Source organism: Sander vitreus, chromosome 3 (assembly GCF_031162955.1).
Source record: "Sander vitreus isolate 19-12246 chromosome 3, sanVit1, whole genome shotgun sequence".
Lineage (NCBI taxonomy): Eukaryota > Metazoa > Chordata > Actinopteri > Perciformes > Percidae > Sander > Sander vitreus.
The window spans coordinates 17,787,853-17,809,576 of record NC_135857.1 but is presented as its reverse complement, the minus strand read 5'-3'; the positions used below and the strand labels follow the sequence as shown (position 1 = coordinate 17,809,576).

General features: G+C 38.5%; 1 protein-coding gene across 1 annotated transcript; it reads left to right on the top strand.

Annotated features, from left to right (window-relative positions):
• Positions 1-1,958: 1,958 nt before the first annotated feature.
• LOC144512949 (uncharacterized protein C14orf132) lies at positions 1,959-21,006 on the top strand. Its single transcript, XM_078243951.1, has 2 exons — positions 1,959-2,132; positions 20,682-21,006. Exons 1-2 carry the CDS (start codon positions 2,106-2,108, stop codon positions 20,898-20,900), a joined length of 246 nt encoding a protein of 81 aa, XP_078100077.1. The 5' UTR covers positions 1,959-2,105; the 3' UTR covers positions 20,901-21,006.
• The last annotated feature ends 718 nt before the right edge of the window (positions 21,007-21,724 follow it).

The window sequence follows — 21,724 nt, the reverse complement described above, 5'->3', positions numbered from 1 at the left end:
ATAAGATGGTGAAAATTGTTAAAAATGTCCCGTTGTTGCTCTGTCTGCAAGTTTCCGAGTTGGCAGTGGGCGTGACTTATAAGTTCGACCAATCAAGTACACCTAGGAAAAGGGAAAAGACCCTGCTCTGCTAAAAAAGTACGCTACTGAGGCCAGAGGAACTTAAAAATCCTCAAATTTTTAGTGTCGGAACACGACGAAAAAAGTGTTCTAGGAACGTTTAGTTCTAAGAACTGCAAAAATCCCTCCGGTCGGAAAGCCCCTAGACTAGGGCTATAATGACATCAAAGTGTTTTTCTATCTCTGTCAAAATAGCTGTTTTAGGCAGATGGAAAGTGGGTGTGTAATGAATTGACAACACAATAAGTAGACACAGAAACACAGCAGGCAATGTTTTTCTTGGACAGACAGTATTCCTGTAAAATACCAACCAACGAGAAAATACACAAGTAAAACATACTAATGTACAAACTGTGGTGGGGTAATGGTTAAATAAATATGTGTGGAAAAATAAACAACACTGTCAATTACCTGTATCTCTATCAGTAAATGTTCTCCTTTTTGTTTTTCTTTTGTTGAAAATCACTTTGTGTCTCAGTCTCTCTGCTGACAGCTGGACTCACTTGCCCTCGGGGAAAATGACTGTCTCTCCTCAAATGGACTGTGCTGTGCGTAAAGGAAGCACACATTGCTCTAAAGCAGCCCTGCCTCACATGCACATGCCTACACACTTACATAAGGCACATAAATGTACAGTCATTTTCTCGCTCTTACTTGTAACACACGCACAAAGGCCACAACTGGGACTATTGTAAGGGGTTTTCTCATGCGGTAGTAATTGTTCCAAAGGCCAAAGAGTACAAAAAGAGGTCTACAGATAACAGCTTGTGTGTTGTGACATTAAAGACACATACATGGCTTGGGGTGAATCAGTCTTTAGAAATGAAATTCAACTCAGACATGCTCATTTCAAGCACAGAAAAGCAAAAAACAAAATGCTGTCTATATGTGTACATGGCTGTATTTGAGCAATACTGCATTTTGTGTGCTTCCTAAAGTGGTTATCTTTTTTTTCAAATCTTCCGATACCATTTGTACCAACAACAAAACTTTATAGACCACACATGCTCCCGGACAGTGAAGTGATATACCGTTACAGTTTGGTTTTGTACATTTTGAGTATGAAGTACCTTTCTATCCGCATGTTTGAAAGCACATTTTCAATCTGCGCATTAAAAAGGTGTGGTGAAACACCAAAAAATTCAAAAAAAATATCAAAATATTACAAAAATGTTTTTGCACTTGTTTGAGGTGGAAAGGTTGGTGTATCAATAAAAGGAAAATGCAACAAAGTACAATGAAAACAGAGTTGTGGATATTGTTGCTGCAAGATAGTATTGTACGTTGGTTTGCTGTTTCCTGTTGCTCTGCATGGCTTGAGCACTGTCTTGACAATGCTTGTGTCAAAGCAACAGTCATGCTTGAGGGGGATAAACACCAGCAAAGTAACCTTTTCACAACATGGCAACACAAAATTACTTTGCATTGTTACTGATCTCTAAAACGAAATTATCTATTAATCATAATATGGCTAATACTATAACATGTAAACCGTTTATAAGCCTGAGATGGATAAGAGAGACAAATATGGAGAAACAAACACATACACGAAGACAATTTTAATGGAAATTTTCAGATGGTGATGAATAATTCAAGGATTATGAAGTTCATCTAAAAGAAAGTGGTAGCAGGAAGTTGTATGGGGTAGCAGTGTCAAAAAAGCTTAGATGCAAAAGCCACACCAGCATCAATAATTCTGCAGGGTTTGCCTGGCCCGCGTCAAGCACAAGTTTACCCCCTGCCCCCGAACGTACACATCCATATAGAAAGAGAGAGAGAGATGAGTGAATAAACTCTTCCATGAAGCATGAAAAGCATTCATTGTGTCATTATGTAGCACGTTCACAACCACACTCATCCAGTAAAGCACAGCAGTGCAGTTTCAGAGACCTTCCAATTTTTTTTTCTTCTACTTTCTACTTTCTTTTTGCCGTCAACAGTCTTACTTTTACACACTCAGGCTGGTGAGCATTGATCCAGGGATAATGGAGTTATCACTGATGGCAACTCAGGTAAGGAAGCAGAAATACATTTGCCCGTTCTTAAATGTTTTTTTGTTTTGGACTGTAGTACTAAATACAGTTTTTGGAGGGCAGTCACATAATTCTTTTTACTGTAAGTAAGCCATCTAACCAAGCTCAGAAAAGGAAAGTCCAGCTAATATGCTTTCATTTTATTTGTGTACTTAAATGTTTCAGTTTACTACTACTGTTACTAATTTTTTTTTAATTTTTATTTGTGACAGTATCAGATGTTTTTAGCTGCCTACTGAGAAAGTATTTATAACCCACGATAATCTCACAACATTCATGAAATCCCTTAGACCATACGATAAAACATTATGCATTAGATGTAGTTGATAGAAATGCTACAGGGTCTATTTTTATCAGCCAGAGAATGCAAAGACAATGACTTGGGTATGAAATATACATAGCCGCACACACTGAGTCACAGGAACGTTAGAATGTTTTTTGTACATTTGTAAAGCACACATTTGCATGATAGATATACAATTTTAGACAGTGCACATATACAGAGAAGACACAGAAGCAAAGTAGCTTCTCCAAAAGAAGACATACAAGCAAGGGCTCATGATTTATTTGAACAACTGAGTCTTGCAGGCTTCCTGTCATTTTAGCAACTTTTTTGACTGAGTGAAGCATTCATGAGCCACAAACACTTGTAATGCATTGAGGCTGAGAGAAATTTTGGTTCCAGTTTTTCTTTTTCTGTTAACTTAATAACATTTTAAAGATATGGATACCCACAAGGCTACTATTTGCCTGACTTAGACTGATTATTGCATCGTAACATGAAATTCTTCATAAAAATGAGGGAAATTCATCTAAAACCATTGTAATTGTTTGAAAGATGGTGAAACATTCGTGTCCCATTTTCTGCCTGTTTTTTCTCTCTCTGTCTCATCTGACCTATAATGTTGAGCTTTAGCTAGCCTGCGGGCAGAGCTTTATGTTACAACCGAGGTCCCTTTGTGAGGTGTAGAGCTATGCAGCCTATGGATATAGTTTAATAGCTTTCAAGTGCAAGCACATTGAAAGTCCTTATTTTATTGCATTTAATCACTTATACTTCATTTGGTTTTTGGTTGTTTTATCTGGATTTAGTTGGAGCTGAACACTAGATGGTGTTATTGAGACTGAGCTTGTAGCCTACTGAGCCACCACTTCTGCATAGTTTAAAAAAAATCCCTTCTGATTTTGGACGGGTGAACATAAGTTCATTATTTGACAGTATTCTAGATTAGTATGTACTTTTATGACACTAAGGTGCATCAGGAGATGTTAAATAACCCATAGGTTAGTCTTATAGCCTGGCACATGCAGCAGTCCTGTTGGGCAGAATAAAGTACCCATTTTCTGCAATGTACCCTGTCCAGCTGTGCAGAAGTGATGGGAAATCTCCAATGATAACCATCTGCTCAAAGGTATTACATCAGCTAACTCTGTGCAATGACACACTCAAGTAATGTCAAAGGATGTTGTAGTCTTTTCAGAGCTTTTCCACGTTAGACTTCTGAATTAGGAATTATATTATAATTATATCTGTTCAAATATTCCTGCACAGAAATCAGGTCCCACTGGTTTCTGGATTAAGCAGTGTTCCCCTTTAATTCCCTGAATGTTGTCACTGAGCCTGTCCACACCAAACGTGAACCCTGTCCAGCTGAAGGAGTTTGATGGAAAGCCTCATCTGATTGTTAAGCCTCTTCTCAGATAGTTAATCAAGTGTGCTCAATATGTGGTCCTTAATCACACCACACTAACTGTCTCTGCACACTCTGCAGTCAATGCCTCAATGTTCTTACTATAGACAACCATGCACCTTGAAAACCTTTTCCCCCAAGAAATTGTTAAAATAAATGGCAGTGTTTTTTGCAGCTCTAGGGTCACTGCAATGCATCATGGATCTGACTATTAAGCTATGCTTTCATGCAGTAGCAGTACAAAGTCAACACATTTGTAATAAACAAGTCCACTAAATTAAAAAGCTTCTTTTAAAGCCCCGGAGAGGAATAATAATATATCTCAGAGTGATTCATGAAAACATTAATACATTTGAATGGCATGGCATGTCATCCATCATACAGGTGGTATTCCTGTTTCAATCACTGATGACATGTTCTTGAGCAAGACACTGAGCTTAAACAGGGACCAGTGGCTGACCTTGTGTCGGCGACTGGGTTCTCTCTTTCTATCCCAAGCCTCCTTTATATCTTGGAGTGAATGCTAGATTAGTTAGGACTTAATTAAGGCATGCCTATCAAAGTGTGTTTGGTGGAGAGTTAGGTCAGATTACCATCTGCTAAAGAGTTCATCAGGTACTTCAGGGGGGCATTTCATTGACACAGACAGCAGATCTGATCCATCATGAGCAGCTCTTCCTTTCAGTTAATCTAAAAGCGTTTTTGTATTAGAAAATTACACTAGGTTTTCTTAGATTTCTTTCTTGTTGATTGCACCTCATAGCCTGAATGTTTGCTTCACTAGCACTTAATGTTGCATCATTCATTCTTTTTGTTTTACAATTTGGTTCCTCTATGTAATGCACTGCACTGTATGGATGGATGACAATAAAGTATCTCTTAAGTTATGTTATCTTATATTAAACACGTGTATAGCACAACATTTTGCTCTACAACTAATTTTCTGACCACCTTCAACAGCTTCTTGTCCCTCTGTGTCTGCTTCTGTTTTATTGCAGGGGTGCTAAGTAGTTTTGATATTATAATGCCCACACTTTACTTAGTGCTTTAAATATGTATTTATCTGTCTTGACGCTGGTTTTGCATGCTTGACAAAACATCTGGTCCACTTTAAATATGAACTGTCTTGGTAATCTGACAGTACAAATATAATGTTGGGTTTAACTATGCATAAGGTGCCTTTATGTGGAAAATACGAAAGCATCTTTACAGTGTCTGTTCCTTTATTTTTTCAGCATAGAGAGTTGAGAGAACCTGTTGTGATAAGTGGAGGTTATGACTCTGCTGAACACATTAAGCACAGAGGCAGATGAGTCACTCACTGCACGCATAGAAGTAATAATGCTTTATTCATTCAGCATGGATGGCATGACAGATTAGACACATACTCACACGTCAGACATGCATTTGGAATCAACTGCACTTTGGTAATGTAAATGAGTCAGTTGTCAACCTACACTTCACTTCCTCTGTTCCTCTACTGTATGATGAATTTGTTTAGAGAAACATTTTATTATATCCGACTACAGTCATATTTGTATCATTTTATTAACAGCAGTGTATACATTACATTATTATACATGATATTGCCATTTCAGTTTCAGGTTTGATTTAAACCAGTTTGTTTAGAAAGAAACTTAATTTAATGTAATTTTCTTGTCCAGCTTTAATCATAATGTCAGATCTAGCATTAAAAGGTTAGAAATGAGATTTTCCTTTACGGTAGAATTTCAGGGCTGATACTCTGAGTAAAGGCTAGTACATGTTATCATGTTGTTTAAGCTTTAAATTTAAAATGCAGCAAACAAGTCATTCATTTCCAGAGGTACCTTGGCAGTATAGTATTATCGCAATGCAATAGCAGATTTTTTTTGTTTTCTTTTTTATTCAAGGATTAGGATAATGCAGTTTGACACAACTCCCAGAAACATCCTCAATAAACCAGTTCGTAAAACTCAATGGCTCATGTCCTGCTCCTCTGTGTTAAGGTTTTGTGTTTTTTTAGTTGTTAATGGTTTCTGTTATTATGGTACTCCTTGTCTCTTGTTCCAGGTAACTTCACTTCCGGCCCTTGTGTGTTTCCCCCCTGTGTGATTGCCTGCCTCGGCCTGAATAGTTCCCCCTAATCACCCTTCTTTCCTTGTTTAGTCTTTTGTCCTCCCATTGTCTTTTGTCAGTTTTTCATCGTACCCTGTGAATAGTGTTGAAGCAGTTTTTTCTTTGTGTTAGTTTATTTATAAGTGCTATGTGTTCTTAGTTTGTTTCCTCTTACTGACCCTAGATTTTCCAGTTCCCTGGCTGCTGGACCTACTGCTTGTTTTGGATTTTGTAAGCCTTTTCTTGATTAAATCATTGAACACTAACTGCTGCCTACTCGTCTGTTCTGTGTTTGGGCCCAAACCTACATTGTTAAAACTGTAAAAAAAAACATTTACAAAAACACTTTGTATACAACAGAAAACAGATATGTATATAACCTGTGTAATAAGTATGTGCTTGTGTAATTTATCTTATCCCGTGCCCATGTGAGTGACCTATGAAAATGTGGTATTGTTACTTTTAATGATTTGAATACTCAAAGCATTCTTAACAGGTTTATATGATCGTAAAAAAACACTTGTATGATTTCCTATGAAATTACGAAAGCGGGGGGATAAGAGAAAGCCTGCTTTTACTTTTTTTACTGACATATCTGTACCTCGAGAGTTGGCTACCCGGAGGCCCGCCGAGGACGGGACTAATATTATCACAGGACCTCGAAAATTACAGACTTGCAGATTTGCACGGGATATAGATCACATAGATATAGATCACAACCTCCGTAATTATTACAAATGACTACAGGTCACCAGGTAATACTTATTCAGTGCAAATAGGGCTTTAGACCACTGGTACACATGGATGCCTGAGTTACATAAAGTCAGACTTCCCAAAACAATCATATGGACATTTGTGATTAAACATCTGTGCAGCTTACATACATTTGCACCTTTCAGTGTGTGTGTGTGTGTGTGTGTGTGTGTGTGTGTGTGTTTTTAAAGCATTAAGGGTCTAATGAACGCTGATTAAGGTCAGTTAATGATGTCAGTGAATGCGGTTCTATGCATGTCTGTTGGGCCTCCAGCAAAACAAAGCAAAGATTCAGCCAGCCATGAAAACAAGCCTTTCTCTCTCTTACTCTATGTCTTCTATGTCTCTCTTCAGCGTCCTTTTTTTCTTGCTTACTATAACCTACAGTCCTGACACTCTGGCCTTCTCACGCTTATTTTCTCACTGATTCACTCTTTTTTCCTGTCTGTCTTCCTTTCTCTGTTATTCTTGCTCCCTCTATCCTTGTCATGAATTCAGCCAGCTCGGGTACCCTCTGGACATATTCTAGCAGCAGTATTTTCTTTTCATCTCATGGCTCAATAACTTCGAAAATATGGAAATTATTTTCAGCTGCTTCTACTTTTTGATTCAGTTTGCTTGGTGTCCATTATTGCACATACTACCATGTTATAAGAATCAGAATGCATTTTCAGGTTTCATTACATAGAAAATATTTGACTTGACAAAAGAAACCCAATACCATTTTTAACATTGTTAATGCCCAATGTTTAGTTGTATTACAACCCTATAATTATAAAATAGGATTTACCATTTTATTTCCTCTTATACGCTTGAGTCTCTTTCTCTGTCCATTAGTTTTTTGATAGACCTCATGATAAGGGTGAGAAGAGTAACAGCTGGATCAACATCAGCCTACCTAAAAAAGAGTTTCAGGCAATTAGGGAATTTATTAAAGATGCACCAGTATATCCACACTGGAGAAAAGTGTCGATGTGTGGATTGTAAAAGTTGTTATGAAACTGTCTCAATAATATTCATATGCATGCAACTGAAGTTGTCAAATTATATTGTTTTACTTGCACAGTAGTCTTGTTATAATGCAAATGTCTTAAGAAGAGACGAAACAAGTACAAACTCAAACATACGTCGGACCAGGCACAGACAACCCAAAAACACACACATACTGTGTAAATTGTATGACCAGATTGATTGATCAAACTTTATACAGGTAGACAGGAGAGAAAAGAATGGCTCATACTGTATTTTTGTATTTCTGTCTTCACCCTTTCTTGCCATCTCTTTTGTTTCGTTCATCACTTTTGTATTTTTCTTTCCCAGCTTCACTTTCTCTCCGTATCCTTCTGTTTTTCCTTCTATGACAGATGTTTCAGAGAGAGAGAGAACAGCTGGCTGCTGTGGGGCTGCTTATTCACCCTTTCATATCTTTGTTTTCTTCTTCTGTCCTTCCCTCTTTTCTTTTTATACTTGATTTTCTGTAAAAGTGGACACAGATCAAGACCCAAATTTCCAGTCCTGAAAAAAATCCAATTTTGGGAATTGAAATGTCATTTATAACATGCTAATATAATCCTCCTCTTCTATGTAAAGTTGCGTATTTGAGAAAAATGTGCACGAGGCTGAAATATTTCCTTTGCCCAGGAGCAAACTGCACGTCACGGGTTACACTAATAGCTTGTGAAACAAATAGCTTGTGAGACAAATGCCTCATAAATGATAAGTGAGTTCTGGCCCATTTCCCCCTATCCTTAATTATGGGAGACTTGTTTTTTTCTTAACCCAATATCACCTTATATCGCTCAAACATTCAATTGGGCTTTGTATGTGCATGTGTGCTTTTGTGTGCATGTGATAACCAGAGGCAATATCTGAATCTCCTCTTAGAAGACCATTATATAACTTTATAAACCATCACATTCCTGGACACACACACACACACACACACACACACACACACACACACACACACACACACACACACACACACACACATACATACACACACACACACACACACACACACACACACACACACACACACACACACACACACACACACACACCCGTCACTTGCACAGGAAAAAACACCTAATGAAGGGTCGGCAATGAATGCACCTGTGTATATAGAACAGAGTCAGGTAAATAAATGCTAACTCATTACGCACGCACGCACGCACGCACGCATGCACGCATGCGCACGCACTCATGCATGCACACTACTGAAGAAGACTACACATGTGATTCCTCCATCTAAACCCCTAAAGGACACACACTCACAGATGGGCACAGGAAGCAGACTCATATGCCCAAATATTATACACAAAAGCTATGTTGTGCATCATGCAGCAAAAAATTCTCATTTTCAGAGATTTGGAATATTGAAGATTTATATGTATGTCTCTAATCCCACAAGCCCTGCAGCACTGCACGCTATACCAGGATGTCCTGTCTGTATCTAGTCCATCCCTGGATTAGGATGATACTCAAACATAAAATAGAATAGAAAAGTGAGAGCTGAAAATAAGGCTAGATTAAAAAAAAAAAACAGCTATAAAAAAAGGGGGGAAAAAGATAATATAGAGACAGGCAAGGACAAGTAAAGAAGATAATGGGAAAGGAAGAATAGCTAGCAGGTAACATGGTTACATTGGGAAAAAACTTTATCTCAAGCAGTATTCAGTCTTAAATAAATCCACACACATTATGTGGTTTCAAGACAAAACACTGTTGTGTTCTGTCTTGTATCAAAATATTAGTTTCTGACACAAAAAGGCACTTCACTGTGTATTATTGAGATTTCTTGATATGATTATTTGTTTTTTGTTTTAACAGTAAATAGTCGTAAATGACTATGACGCAGAATGATATGTCAAGATAGATGTTTTCTGCATTATTTCACAGAGAATGTGATACACACAAGCAGAAAAACACATGTTCTCTAACCGTGCATATGCATTCACACATGCGTACAGATGCTATTAAGATGTGTACAATAAGCAAACACACACACACACACACACACACACACACACACACACACACACACACACACACACACACCCAGATGCATACATACGGTTCAGGCAGATACGCAGGTGCGTGTCATGTACGTGTATGCATGCGTGTAAAATGACACAGGAAGCCTAATTTTTTATTAAGTAACTTGATGTTTTGTGCGTGCCCACACAGTCGCAGATGTATTTGCAGTAAAGCTGATTATCCTGGTGACTCAGGCTGAGTCGACCGTCATGTGCTCACTATGCAGTTGGTTCAAATCTGATTTAGGATTTCTGTCACGTCATATGCCCAGTCACCCCGTCGTTCCAACTCTTTACCATGGTATTGTTTCCAGTAAAGAAGAAGTTTGAGAAAGCCATTGTTTCAAGTAGACTTCACAAGAGATAATAGACAGTTTTCTAATTTCCTTCTTTTTACAACCCACTGGACAAAAGCATCACATGCTGGGCTGTAATCAATCTTCTTACACTGTAAATGGTCTGATTTATCCTAACCTGTCCACCAAAATCAGTTTGAAGTGGTGAATTGTATTGTTAAGAAAAATTTTGAGAAAAAACATTGTTTCAAGTACACTGCACAATATTTAATAGACATTCTCATTTCCTTCTACTTTTTACAACCAACTTAACAAAACCTGGCCTGTAATTGATATTCGAATCAGGAGAGACTTCGTGGAAAGGTGCAAATAAGTTTATTCATCGCATGATGCACAAGGTTGATATGTACAGTCTTTGGCGATTAGACTCCATCGCTATATCCATTTTTTATAAGGGGTAGAGAGGCCATGAGTAGGCAGGAATATCCCCCCAGTTGGAGTCTAGACACTGGTGGTGGTGAAGGAAGCCTGAAGATGTGGATGGATGTTATGGGAGCGGGGCTTCTGGTGGAGGACCCTGGGTGCTGTAAATGATGATGACTGGAGGTGAATGGGGTGGAGGAGGTTGCTCGATTTGCCTAAAATGACAACTGACAGCAGGAGAGAGGAGAACAGATTTTAAAGCAGGGATGTAATGATGTCATTGGCTCATGGAAATCATGGCACATTTTGGTTTGTTTAACTGAAGAGTAAACACCCAGAATCAGCTGATCATATTAGGAAAGAGAAAGTGGAGAATGAAAGCATAGAAGTCTTCTGAATGAACTTACGCTGAGCTTCATCTCTACACTATCAATTGTCAGATTTATCCTAAACTATCTCGTAAAATCAGTTTCTATAGGTCTGAAGTGGGCGGTAGGTATCTGACCAGGTGGAAATCAATGATGAAAACTCAGCTAGTGAGCTGTATTCTGGCTGTGTGAGGCTACAAACTTCCAGCTCAGCTGTTTCATAGATGTAAGCGTCTCCTGGACGTCCCCCTTATGCACAAAATACACTTATTTTTATGCACCTACACGTGTCCATGGTGTGATCTGTCTCTCTCTGTCTGTATCTCTCTCTCTCTCTCACACACACACACACACACACACACACACACACACACACACACACACACACACACACACACACACACACACACACACACACACACACAGCAGGATGTCTAAATCTGTCTCACACAAATGCTCTCACACTGTGTGCTCAACTCACTTTCACTGAGAGGGATCTCTCTCTCTCTCTCTCTCTCTCTCTCTCTCTCTCTCTCTCTCTCGCACTGCTTCCCCTCTCTCTTTTAGATGCATTCAGCCTCAGTCAGAGTGTAGGACAGGACAGACTGAAACACCAGAACTGACCTCTTTCTTCACATACAGTCGGCAGTAGGTACAACTCTCTTTCTTGCTTTATTTTTCTATTCTTGCTCCTTGTTTGTCTGTATCTTCTTGGTATTTTCACTATCTCTTCTAACCCAACACAAACTATGTAAGCATCTCTCTTTTCATTTGTCTAAGCTTATATTCTAACAAGAAGTAGCAGGGAACCTGTAATTATTTAAAAAAAAGAAAAACGGTGAAGTTAATTACTTTTTATTGCTGAATTTGAATGGCTTGACTTGCTGAATGGAATGACTTAATTGTTTTCAACTTTGAATTACTTTAAAACTTGAGTAGGGTTGTGTTTGGTATTGCGAACATGAGGTGATGCCCTGCTGATCCAGATGCAAGACAAATTCTAACATATCTAACATTTAAGTACATACAGTATTTCAGCTGTTGTTCACACACTAGATTCAGTCGAAAAAACATGTAGTGGATGGACTTTCTTTCCACCTACAGAGAATCTATAATACAGTACATCAGGATGTGCATAGTCTTGTATGAGCTTGAAGACTTGATGTGATACCAGCAGTCGAGCACTACTTCTGTAATGATGTTGTGACACTTTAGTGTTTCATGATGAACACATGCAAAAAGATCTCTAATTTTAGCACCAGCATCAGGTTTGCCATGGGGGGTAAAATACTGGTGTTTCTTCCTCACAGCTTTTCTTTTGTAATCACAATTAATATTTAGGCTACTTTGTTTACTGTATACTGCTTCTTGGCTTACTCTTTTTATGTTAAGTAAGTGTGTCTTCCTAACTTTATAAAATCTCTGTTTGACTATGTGACTTCTAAACTGACTGGCTGTAAGTGGTCAACTACTATTGCAGCTGGTGTCAGTTTTCTGTAACACTGCCTGGTATGTTGTGGAAATAGCACCTGTCCATTATGTGAAGAGTCACCTTACTTCATGTTTTGATTTTATTAATTGTCTTGATTTTCCTTTTTTGTTGTTACAATGCATGTCTTTGTCCATGTATATGGTTTACATATATTTAAAAAGTATATTATTGGTGACTATTGCAGTGTAAAACAAATTAAATGTTGTTTAAAAACATCTTCCATGTTCTGATGCACAAACTTTATTTGGATTTTTTCGTTTGTGTGTGTGTGTGTGTGTGTGTGTGTACGTGTTTGCAGAAGCCCTTTCAATCAAGTACAGACAAAAAAAAGTAACATAAACAGAAACTGTGAAGCGGTGGTAAAGAGGTCAGTTTCTTATATATTATAACTGGAGTTAAACTTTAGTCTGAATGAAAACATTGCCACGTTGATAGCTAGTGCATTGACTGTAAGCATGTCTGTGTGTCTGGGAGCATTCCCTCCACTCATTTGATATTCTATAGCATCTACAAATATGACGTAGACACTCCTTAAGGACAAATAGGTATAACATCTGACTGTAGTGCCTAATTTGTATCTTCCAGAGAGTTATTTTAATTTGAGGTGTTTCCGCTCTGTCCACAGCCAGACAGATATGTATGCACGTCTTTGTGTCAGAGCCTCAGCAATAACAAATGTTTTGTTCGCATTAGAAAATACATTCCTGTTATAGGATAAATCATGGGATTTCAACATCTGATACTGTGGGCCTCCCCTCTGACAAAGCTTGGATAAAGGCCCCTGAAACAGTTTGGAGCACCCAGTGGAGGCCTGATAAGGTTCAGGCCAGGGGGAGGTTCATCTAATGCATGTTTGCAGCTGTTTTTTGGAGCATCAAAACTGCTACTAGAGAGTAGCTTTCTAGAGAGTACAACAGAAATATTTGAAAGCCTTCACTTTAGCTGTTTGCCTTTTGGTGCTTTTATTCTTTCAAATTCTGAAATAATAGAATATATGGCGTCTTTCGATGGGAAGCCATTTTCCTGCAGTTTGAAACGTTATTAACATGTCAGTTTAGCAGAATGGGAAGATTTAAGTTGAAAAATGTGTGCCTAACATGCATATAATCAATTATCTGCCCAATTTCGGCTAATAAGTAAAAGGTTAGGTTACAACATGTTCCTGGTCAAGAGCCCACTTAAATTGCCACTTTCAGTTAACCATGCAGAGTTGCAGCATGCAGTAGGTATTTAGCTTTTTGACTTTAGACCGTGCAGTTCTAAAAATAATGATATCTTTCTATCTTTGGGTAGTTTGTCTTCCAGTAGTCTATATCCATGACGTAACACTTCCGGGATTGCTCAGTTGCTGAAGGAAATTCCACCAGATTTCACTCATTTAGGCCAGATACCCATGTTGGCATTTTAAAATCCGGTCGATTTATGAGGACTATGGTTAATCTCTGCTGTGTAAATCCAGGCAGCTAGCTAGACTATTTGTGCAATCTGAGTTTTCTGTTGCACCACTAAAACAACCTTTGAACGTACACGTTTCACCAAAACAAATTCCTTCCTGATTCCAAGACGAATGTGATTGCTTTAAAGAAATGCCAATACACCAGAGTTCATTTTTCTCCCATCCCAGAATGCTGTGTGGACTAGCCAGACCCTACTCCGCAGCTCCGTGAAGGTAGGTCAGGCAATGCGAAACTAGTCTTCCAGGCGTGTGGTGTTATAACTCTTGCACATGCTCATGTTCACTGCTGTTTTTGTTGATGACCTTTCTGTGCTGTTTTACTCACAGAATGAGACACAGCTTCGAGGCAAAGGCTTTTTTAATGAGGAGGTGAACAAGTTCACTGCTACCTTTGCTAGAATTATTTTTTGTAACCAGGTTGTGATTGTGTCCATATGATGGATGCTTTAAAGGGCAACTATTATATAGCATTTTCAGGATTATACTTGCATTTTGTGTTTGTACAAGAACATATTTACCTGCTTTAATGTTAAAAAAAACACTATTTTTCTCATACTGCCCATGGCTGCTGCACCTGTATTCACCCTCTGTATGAGACACTCTGTAGGAGCGCCTGTCTCTTTAATCCCTCCTCCCAAAAAAGCACAGTCTGCTCTGATTGGCCAGCACACTTCCTGGAAACTCCGGAGCCTCCGCTCAGTGTTTCACTCGTTGAAGCTGTAGCTACTGCAACGGAGTAGGTAGCAGGACTTTGTACCGAGAAAAATCACCAATAAAGGCTTTTAAACCAAATATTACACAACCGGTCCCAGCAGTATAGTGACCAGAATTTGGGGAGAAATGACCTGCATTGACCAAGATTACAGCTATGTCGTGTTAGCATGTAGCTACTTAATAGTTAGCATGCTAACGTGAGATTATAGTGGAACGAAGCAGCACTTTCTACTGCCAAAAATTGAAGATAAAGGCTTCTGAACCACTACCTAATAGGACATGTTTCACCAGTAGTGCAACCTGAAATTGGGGAGAATTTAACAACATTGGCAGCCAAGATGACATTGCTTACTGCCATTAGCCATGTAGCTACTTTAGTTAGCAGTTGACACTAATAGAATATAGCAGGAATTTCTACAGTCAAATATAAAGGTTTTTAAACCAAATACTACTAACAGAAAATGTTTCAGGAGTAATGTGACCCGAATTGGGGATAACATAACGACACTGGCAGCCAAACTGCCCTTAGCATTAGGGATGGGCATGATTACCCGACGATTGATAATTGATTATTAAGAATTTCGTCGATCACGTTAACTTGTTATCGATTAAACTAATGCTGGTTGCGTTGCATAGTGTGAGTCTTGAAGCAATGAAATGAATTTCACGGTGTGGCAGCAATTAAACATTTTACTACCCGGGGGCAATATTTGACTCCATACTCAGTTATCTGGCTGCAAGTTTCGATTTCAAAAGTAATCATAAAGAGGACACGGCGAAGTGTGGCGTGGGACCATTTTGATTTTTAAAAAATGACTTAGTTCACTGCAAACATTGTGATGCCGTGTATAAGTACAACACGGCCACAACTCAAATGATGTACCCTAACACTAAACAAAGTACATCCAACCCTGGTTAATGTCGGTGAAGGCCGCGGTGCATCCTGCTTTTAGTCTCAACCTAGCATAAACTCGGCGTTAGCACGGCGGAGCTGCGATGCACAACGAGCAGAGAAAATTATCTAAGGGATCTGCAAGTTCATTGAGATATATCATATCATATCAGCATATCACATTCCGTCACGACGTACCATCACCAGACTGGTAGAAACTCACTACAAAGAACGAAATAAGGTTCCCCGGGCTGGCCAGGTTAGCGCGGAGGTACCTGTGCATCTCGGCAACGCAGGTGTTTTCGGCGGCTGGACTGACGGTCACCAGGTAGCAGTCGCGTCTGACCCCAGATCATGTCAACATGCTTATCTTTCTCAACAAAAATCAGTAGACTGGTGCAGAAGTTGTATGTGAGTTAATGGTTATTTTTTATTAGGCTTTGTCCGTGCCTTGGATAGTTTTGAGTTACATTTTGACAAAACCTGTCAGATCTAAGTATTATTATGTTTTTGGTTAAGTTATTATTTAACATGATTCTTTTTATTTATTATTTTGGAACAAATGAGGGTCTCTGTTTAAGAACGCTGGCTCGCAGCTGCAGGTTCTGATGCTTCAGAGCACCACACCTAATCTATATCTATATCTATAACCTCCAGTTTAACTGCCACAAGTTGTTCTTCTTGTAATTATTAATTATTTTTGTATTTTCATTGCATTTTTAATTTATAAAAAGTTAAATAATGAATTTTAATATAAAAATATTAATGATTAATTGATAGTCGATCGTTAATTCATCCCGATGATCGACTAAGAAAATTGAATCGAATGCCTATCCCTAGTTAGCATGTAGTTACATGGGACAATGTAAACACCGCAATGGCTTAAAAAAAAAACACTCCAGTCCTGCCTACTTGGAGCAGATGACCAATCATAGAAGGCTAGCTTAGAGTTGCGTAACACTTAGCCAAGAGTAGAACAAACTGTTGAAACCGGAGTGTTCAGAAAAGTTGGAAATCTGAACGTTTAAGTTCACAGGGATTTGTCTAAAATAGTTTTGGCCACATTTAACATGAAAATCCAACATTATAACATTGTAGATATTACAAAAAACATAGAAAAGCATAATATGTGACCTTTAAGTTCTTACAAACTAGCATTGGAACAGCAAACTTTACTCCTGTCCCTTTCCTTCACTTAAAAAAAAACCCTGGGAGGCAGTTAATTAAATATACATATAAGTGGCTGGAGTGAGAGCTTTTAAAGTTTTCTCATAAATTATGCTGCCCTATATTAACGGTTGCAACATTTTAGACTTAAGTATTTTTTCACTTCTGCAAAGGAATGAACACATGCATGCACGCACACAAGCACACACACAAACGGTGGTGGTTGCATTTTACGAGATGAGATGAGACAGTTGTGCATGAATAATGATGCAAAGGGGTAAATCTTTTGGGATTTAACATATACTGTATCATGTCAGGCCTGGAATCTATACCTATTGGTTGGGACATATAATGTCCATTGACATCTGTATCCCCCAAAAAGTTAAGGTTTTGTACCAATATTAAATGTTGGAATCACTCACTTTTGATGTTATTCATCCTTTTTGATCCCAGTCTCTTTTCCTTCAAGTTGCCATGGTAATTTAGTTGTTCGTGACTTTGTCCTCATTGAAACCGTTTGAGGAATGTCTTTATGTCTACTTGCTGCATATGTAGAATATATCGAGGGCTGGTTTTGTTGTGATATTTGGAAAAGTGGAAAAGTGTCTCTCCTTTTGTCCACAAACTCTACAGTAAATCATGTGCACCTCAGCTGCTTTACAGACAGATTGAAGAAGCGGATTTGGCCAAAACAAGCAGACATTTTAACCATGCAACAGCGGCCAAGTGGCGTCACATATCCTCATGTCATGCCCCCAGTGATTCCTCGTTGAACCCACATTTAGAATGGCTCTGTATAGGAAATTATTTTAGGTTAAATACCTCCATTTCCCTGTGAAGACATAACAATTGAATGACAACAATAAGCACTAACTGAGCCGCTAGCACTGGATGTGTTATAATGGGATTCCTAATATTGAGTGATAACAAAAGTGAAAGAGATTTTCTTTTACTCCCATCTGTATGAAAGGTTTGCTCAGTAAGAATTTGCGCTGAAGTCATATCTGCAGTTTGGGTCTAGAGATAGGATGGATGAGGACACAAGAGAAGCCGGAGAAGCACTTACAGTAGGGTCAAACTGAACCTGATGCCTGAAGCATCCGAGAGCCACACTGGAAGAAAATGTATATTTACATTCACAAAGCTTTGACCTCAGCTGCCTGCAGACAGACTGCGCCCCCCCCTAGCGTTGGCAGGAAATACGACCCACAGGAGCGTTTTCCATCTTCATATCTAAATTACAGAATGTAACAGCGTGGTTTTAAATACCTCGTTAACGTTTTGAAACAGTCACAGTTTGGTTAGGTTTAGGCACCAAAACTACTTAGTTAACTTTAGAAAAAGATTGTGGTTTGGGTTAAAATCATAGATATTTGTTACGTTACTTCACTTCCGGTTTAGCTTGGGAAAACCCTGACGAACTTCCGACAAATTTAAGATTAAGAGTCAGTCTGGCCAAGAGCCCATTCAAGCCCATTTCCAATTTTTCCAAATCGAGGCACCAATCACAACCATTTGCTCCATAAAGTACAAAAAACAAAGAAAATCACCATTTACTTTTATTTGTTACCTGGACTCAGATCCCTGTCTCCTGGGTGGAAGTCCTGTGGTTGTTTGACCCATCCACCACAGGCCTTCAGGAAGTGTGCCAGGCTTTAATGCAAATTGAATATAGTGGCCAAAGGTGGAATTACAAAGTCATGCAACAGACTTACATTGCGAAAGAGATGTCTGTAAATCAGTGGATAAATTTTTTTCACAACCCCCACAAATCAGAATTTCTTCCATTCGGTCAGATAACATTTGGAAAGTCTAGAAGAGCCGCATGATTAAATCATTTAATCCCCATTCACATTAACAGTGCAAAATTAAAAAAGTGGGGTGATAGAATCAGCCTCCCCATTAAATTGACCCTTAACCATCTCTGTACAGTATTTGCATCCTATTTTCCCATATCAAATATTTTAACTATCAACTAAATGTTAATTGTCAAACTTTCACGGTCGAGGTGGAAGTGATGCTGTTCGGCACTCGCAGAATAGTGCTTTTCCATGCTAAAACACCCATAAGTTAAAGGGTCAAACTCACTTGAACCTTTCAGCTGTCAGAATGAAAGCTTGAATTATTAAAGATCACTGAGTTGTCTGTTTGTATCAGGCTGTTCAGTCTATTGTTTGTATGTAAGAGTATGAAACAGCCTTTGCATGTCTTTTTTGTAGTGTTTTTTTGAGCTTGTGTGTTACAGTAGTTTAAGTTTACACACCTGAGTTTACCAACTGCACGTCTGTGCAGGTGTCACAACTCAAGAGCTAGCAGCAACACAAGCAACTAAAGCTAGGGGTAGCTTGTATTGTGTCTATAAATGTGTGTGTGATAAAAAGACAGGAAATGTGCTTGTTTCTTCTTCTGTAGACATGGACATTTTAGTCTGTTAATTACCAGAGATAGCTCAATGTATACTGATGGAGTCCTGTCTGGGTGACTGGATGCAATGGAAGCCCCCCAGGGACAAAAACATCCAGCTAAGATAAAATTGGGATTCATTATCAGCCTCACTTATTTGTTTTTTTGTGCTTTCTCTTCATCCTCTATTTGTGTGTCTCTGTCTCTTTCAGTATATAATAATAATAAAATAATCATATAAATGACTTAATTAAATTACTTATTATTTATTCATAGAAAATTTACAATTAAAATATACAGTAAATAGAAATGAATCTTCAAATTCATATCAAAAAGACAGAAATCTGCAAACTGCACCCCCATGCAAGTGCCAGTGGCTCCATAGCATGTGTCTGACTTTGTTAATCCATTTGAGATCCTAATTTATCTTCACTGTACAGCACAGCTGTCCTGAGACAAGGCACAACTGTGGGGTCAACCTCCTGAACCAAACATGTTATTGTTCAGCCATGCTGTCCTCATCATTGTAAGATTATTTTAAGGCTGACTGCATCAATTAAAATGTCACTGTGTTCAGCAAGAGTAGAAAATCAGATCTTAATCAGAACTGATGATTCAATCTGATTGATCAGTTATCTATATTGAAGTCAGTTGAATCATGCTATTTTGACATGAGTTTAAAAGCTAATTTTCAAAAGATGAACTCGAAGAATGATATTTTACTAATGGTTAGTCATATTCTTACTTGTGTTGTGGATTAGTGAGAATCTAGACACATTATAAAGACTTCCTGAGAAAAGTGAATTGGCAAAATTATAGTTTAGCTCATGTAACTAATTAGCAAAATACAATGATCTAAAACAATTTTGATGAAGAACATTTCAGCTGTTGTCATGTGTAAATAACCTGTTTATAGCAGTACTTCTAATGGTTGTTAATATATTTGTTTAATCCTTATTAAACAACTTTACCTTTCTGTCTTACTCTGAGTAGTGAGTAGAAACACAACTGCTAGTCTGTGCTGTAATATGCAACACAGTCTCACGGCAGTTCGTGAAATGGTCACGTTATTTTGAATCTATTGATTCGTGTACACGGACACGTTTATGTCGTTTTTTGTCGTGGTGGTCAGCACGTAATGGGAAGCATCTATATGGAGGTTGGGTTTAGGAAAAGAAGAACGGGGAAAGGAACTGTCCCACGCGGGACACAATCCGCGGTCTCTGGGGGACGCGGGACAACAACGGGACAGTTGGGTTAAGGAAAAGAAAAACGGGGAAATGAAACGTCACACGCGGGACACGTGTCCTGTGTGGTTTGACCCATCCACCACCCCAACCAACCTCCCTGCACGGATTTTCGGCATTTCATACTACTCGCTACCGAAGTCGTGCTGTGATCACGAAAGATGCTTCCCATTGAAATACATTAGTTTAAAAAACGTGCTGACCACCACAACAAAAATAGATAAACATGTACACGAATCAATAGATTAAATAACGTGACCATTTCACGAACTGCCATGAGACTGGTTTGTAATATGCTGTTTTGTTAAAATTCATATTTGTCTCTGTCTCTTTATTGCTGAAATCTGGAAAAGTTAAATCTAAATAAATGGATTGGAGTTTTGAGTTCAGCCCAGTTAACTTTCCTCAAACTTTGTCCAACAAAGAATGATTGAGTTGAATCTTCACAGACTTTAATCTGAAAACCTCCCTGTGTGTCTCTCTCCTGGCAGCATTACCCGGCTGTGAGCGGGGCCTTCATGGATTCACCGTACAATGGCAACACGTCCCTGCAGACGTCCACGTCCAACCTTAATGCCGGCTACTCTCGACCTTCAGAAGCGGAGGATGATGGGAAAGTGTCCAGTGACACCATTTGGCTGTGGATCGCTGTGCTGGCAACCATTGGCAACATAGTAGTGGTGGCTGTGGTTTGCGCCTGTGCCTTCTGAAAAGATAGAAGAGTGGAGCAAAAATACTGCCACTGTCTGATAATGGGGAATCTTGTACATCCTGAAAATATATTTTTCTTCCAAAATAATGTAAAATAGCCTTACTTTTTAAAAAGGGAATATGCATGAGATTCCTCATTCAAATGCTTTTCACATTTATTTCAACAAACAGAAGAGAGTAAAATTATTAAATACAGTTAAAATAGGAAACACAAAACTATTTATTTATTTGTTTATTTAAGCTGTCATTGAAAATTGAAATAAAGATCTGATGAGACACAAGTATAACTTTTTCACTTCAGTGCTACAATGAAACAATGTTAAAAGAAAATAATTAAGGTTAAACAAAAAACAACATAGTCACAATAAGGGACTTCTACAATGACTACTGAAGCAGATCTTACTCAAAATAATGGTTATTATGTTGTGCTAAAAGACTGAGACTAAAGCTGTAGCTTATGTCCCAGGAACCAAAGTCAGCATCCTGATGTAGAACATGGAAATAGAGAACAGTAAATTACCACAAACATTCACACTAATAGCAAATTTTGAAAAATCTTCATCTGACACCCATGTCTTGCATTTGAAGAAACTGTAGCATCCTTAAAAAGCCCAGAGGAAACCATTTCCATTTAGAAAGGCTCAGCTGTGGTTGAGCAGTGATTTGTTGAAATTTAACAAGCAAGGAATGTCGCGCAGGGGCATCTCTGTCACAGTTACTCTTTTATATTATAAGGATAAATACATCATTAAAAACGGTAGTGCCCTCGCTTTCAGCTCTCTTTAAATCATTCTGTTCGTGAGAAGATTAAATCTCATAAAGA

Excerpts from the sequence above, each read along its gene's own strand:
- LOC144512949 (XM_078243951.1), top strand. The coding sequence starts at position 2,106 with ATGGAGTTATCACTGATGGCAACTCAG. Across the intron at positions 2,133-20,681 it reads TATCACTGATGGCAACTCAG|CATTACCCGGCTGTGAGCGG; the intron begins GTAAGGAAGCAG and ends CTCTCCTGGCAG.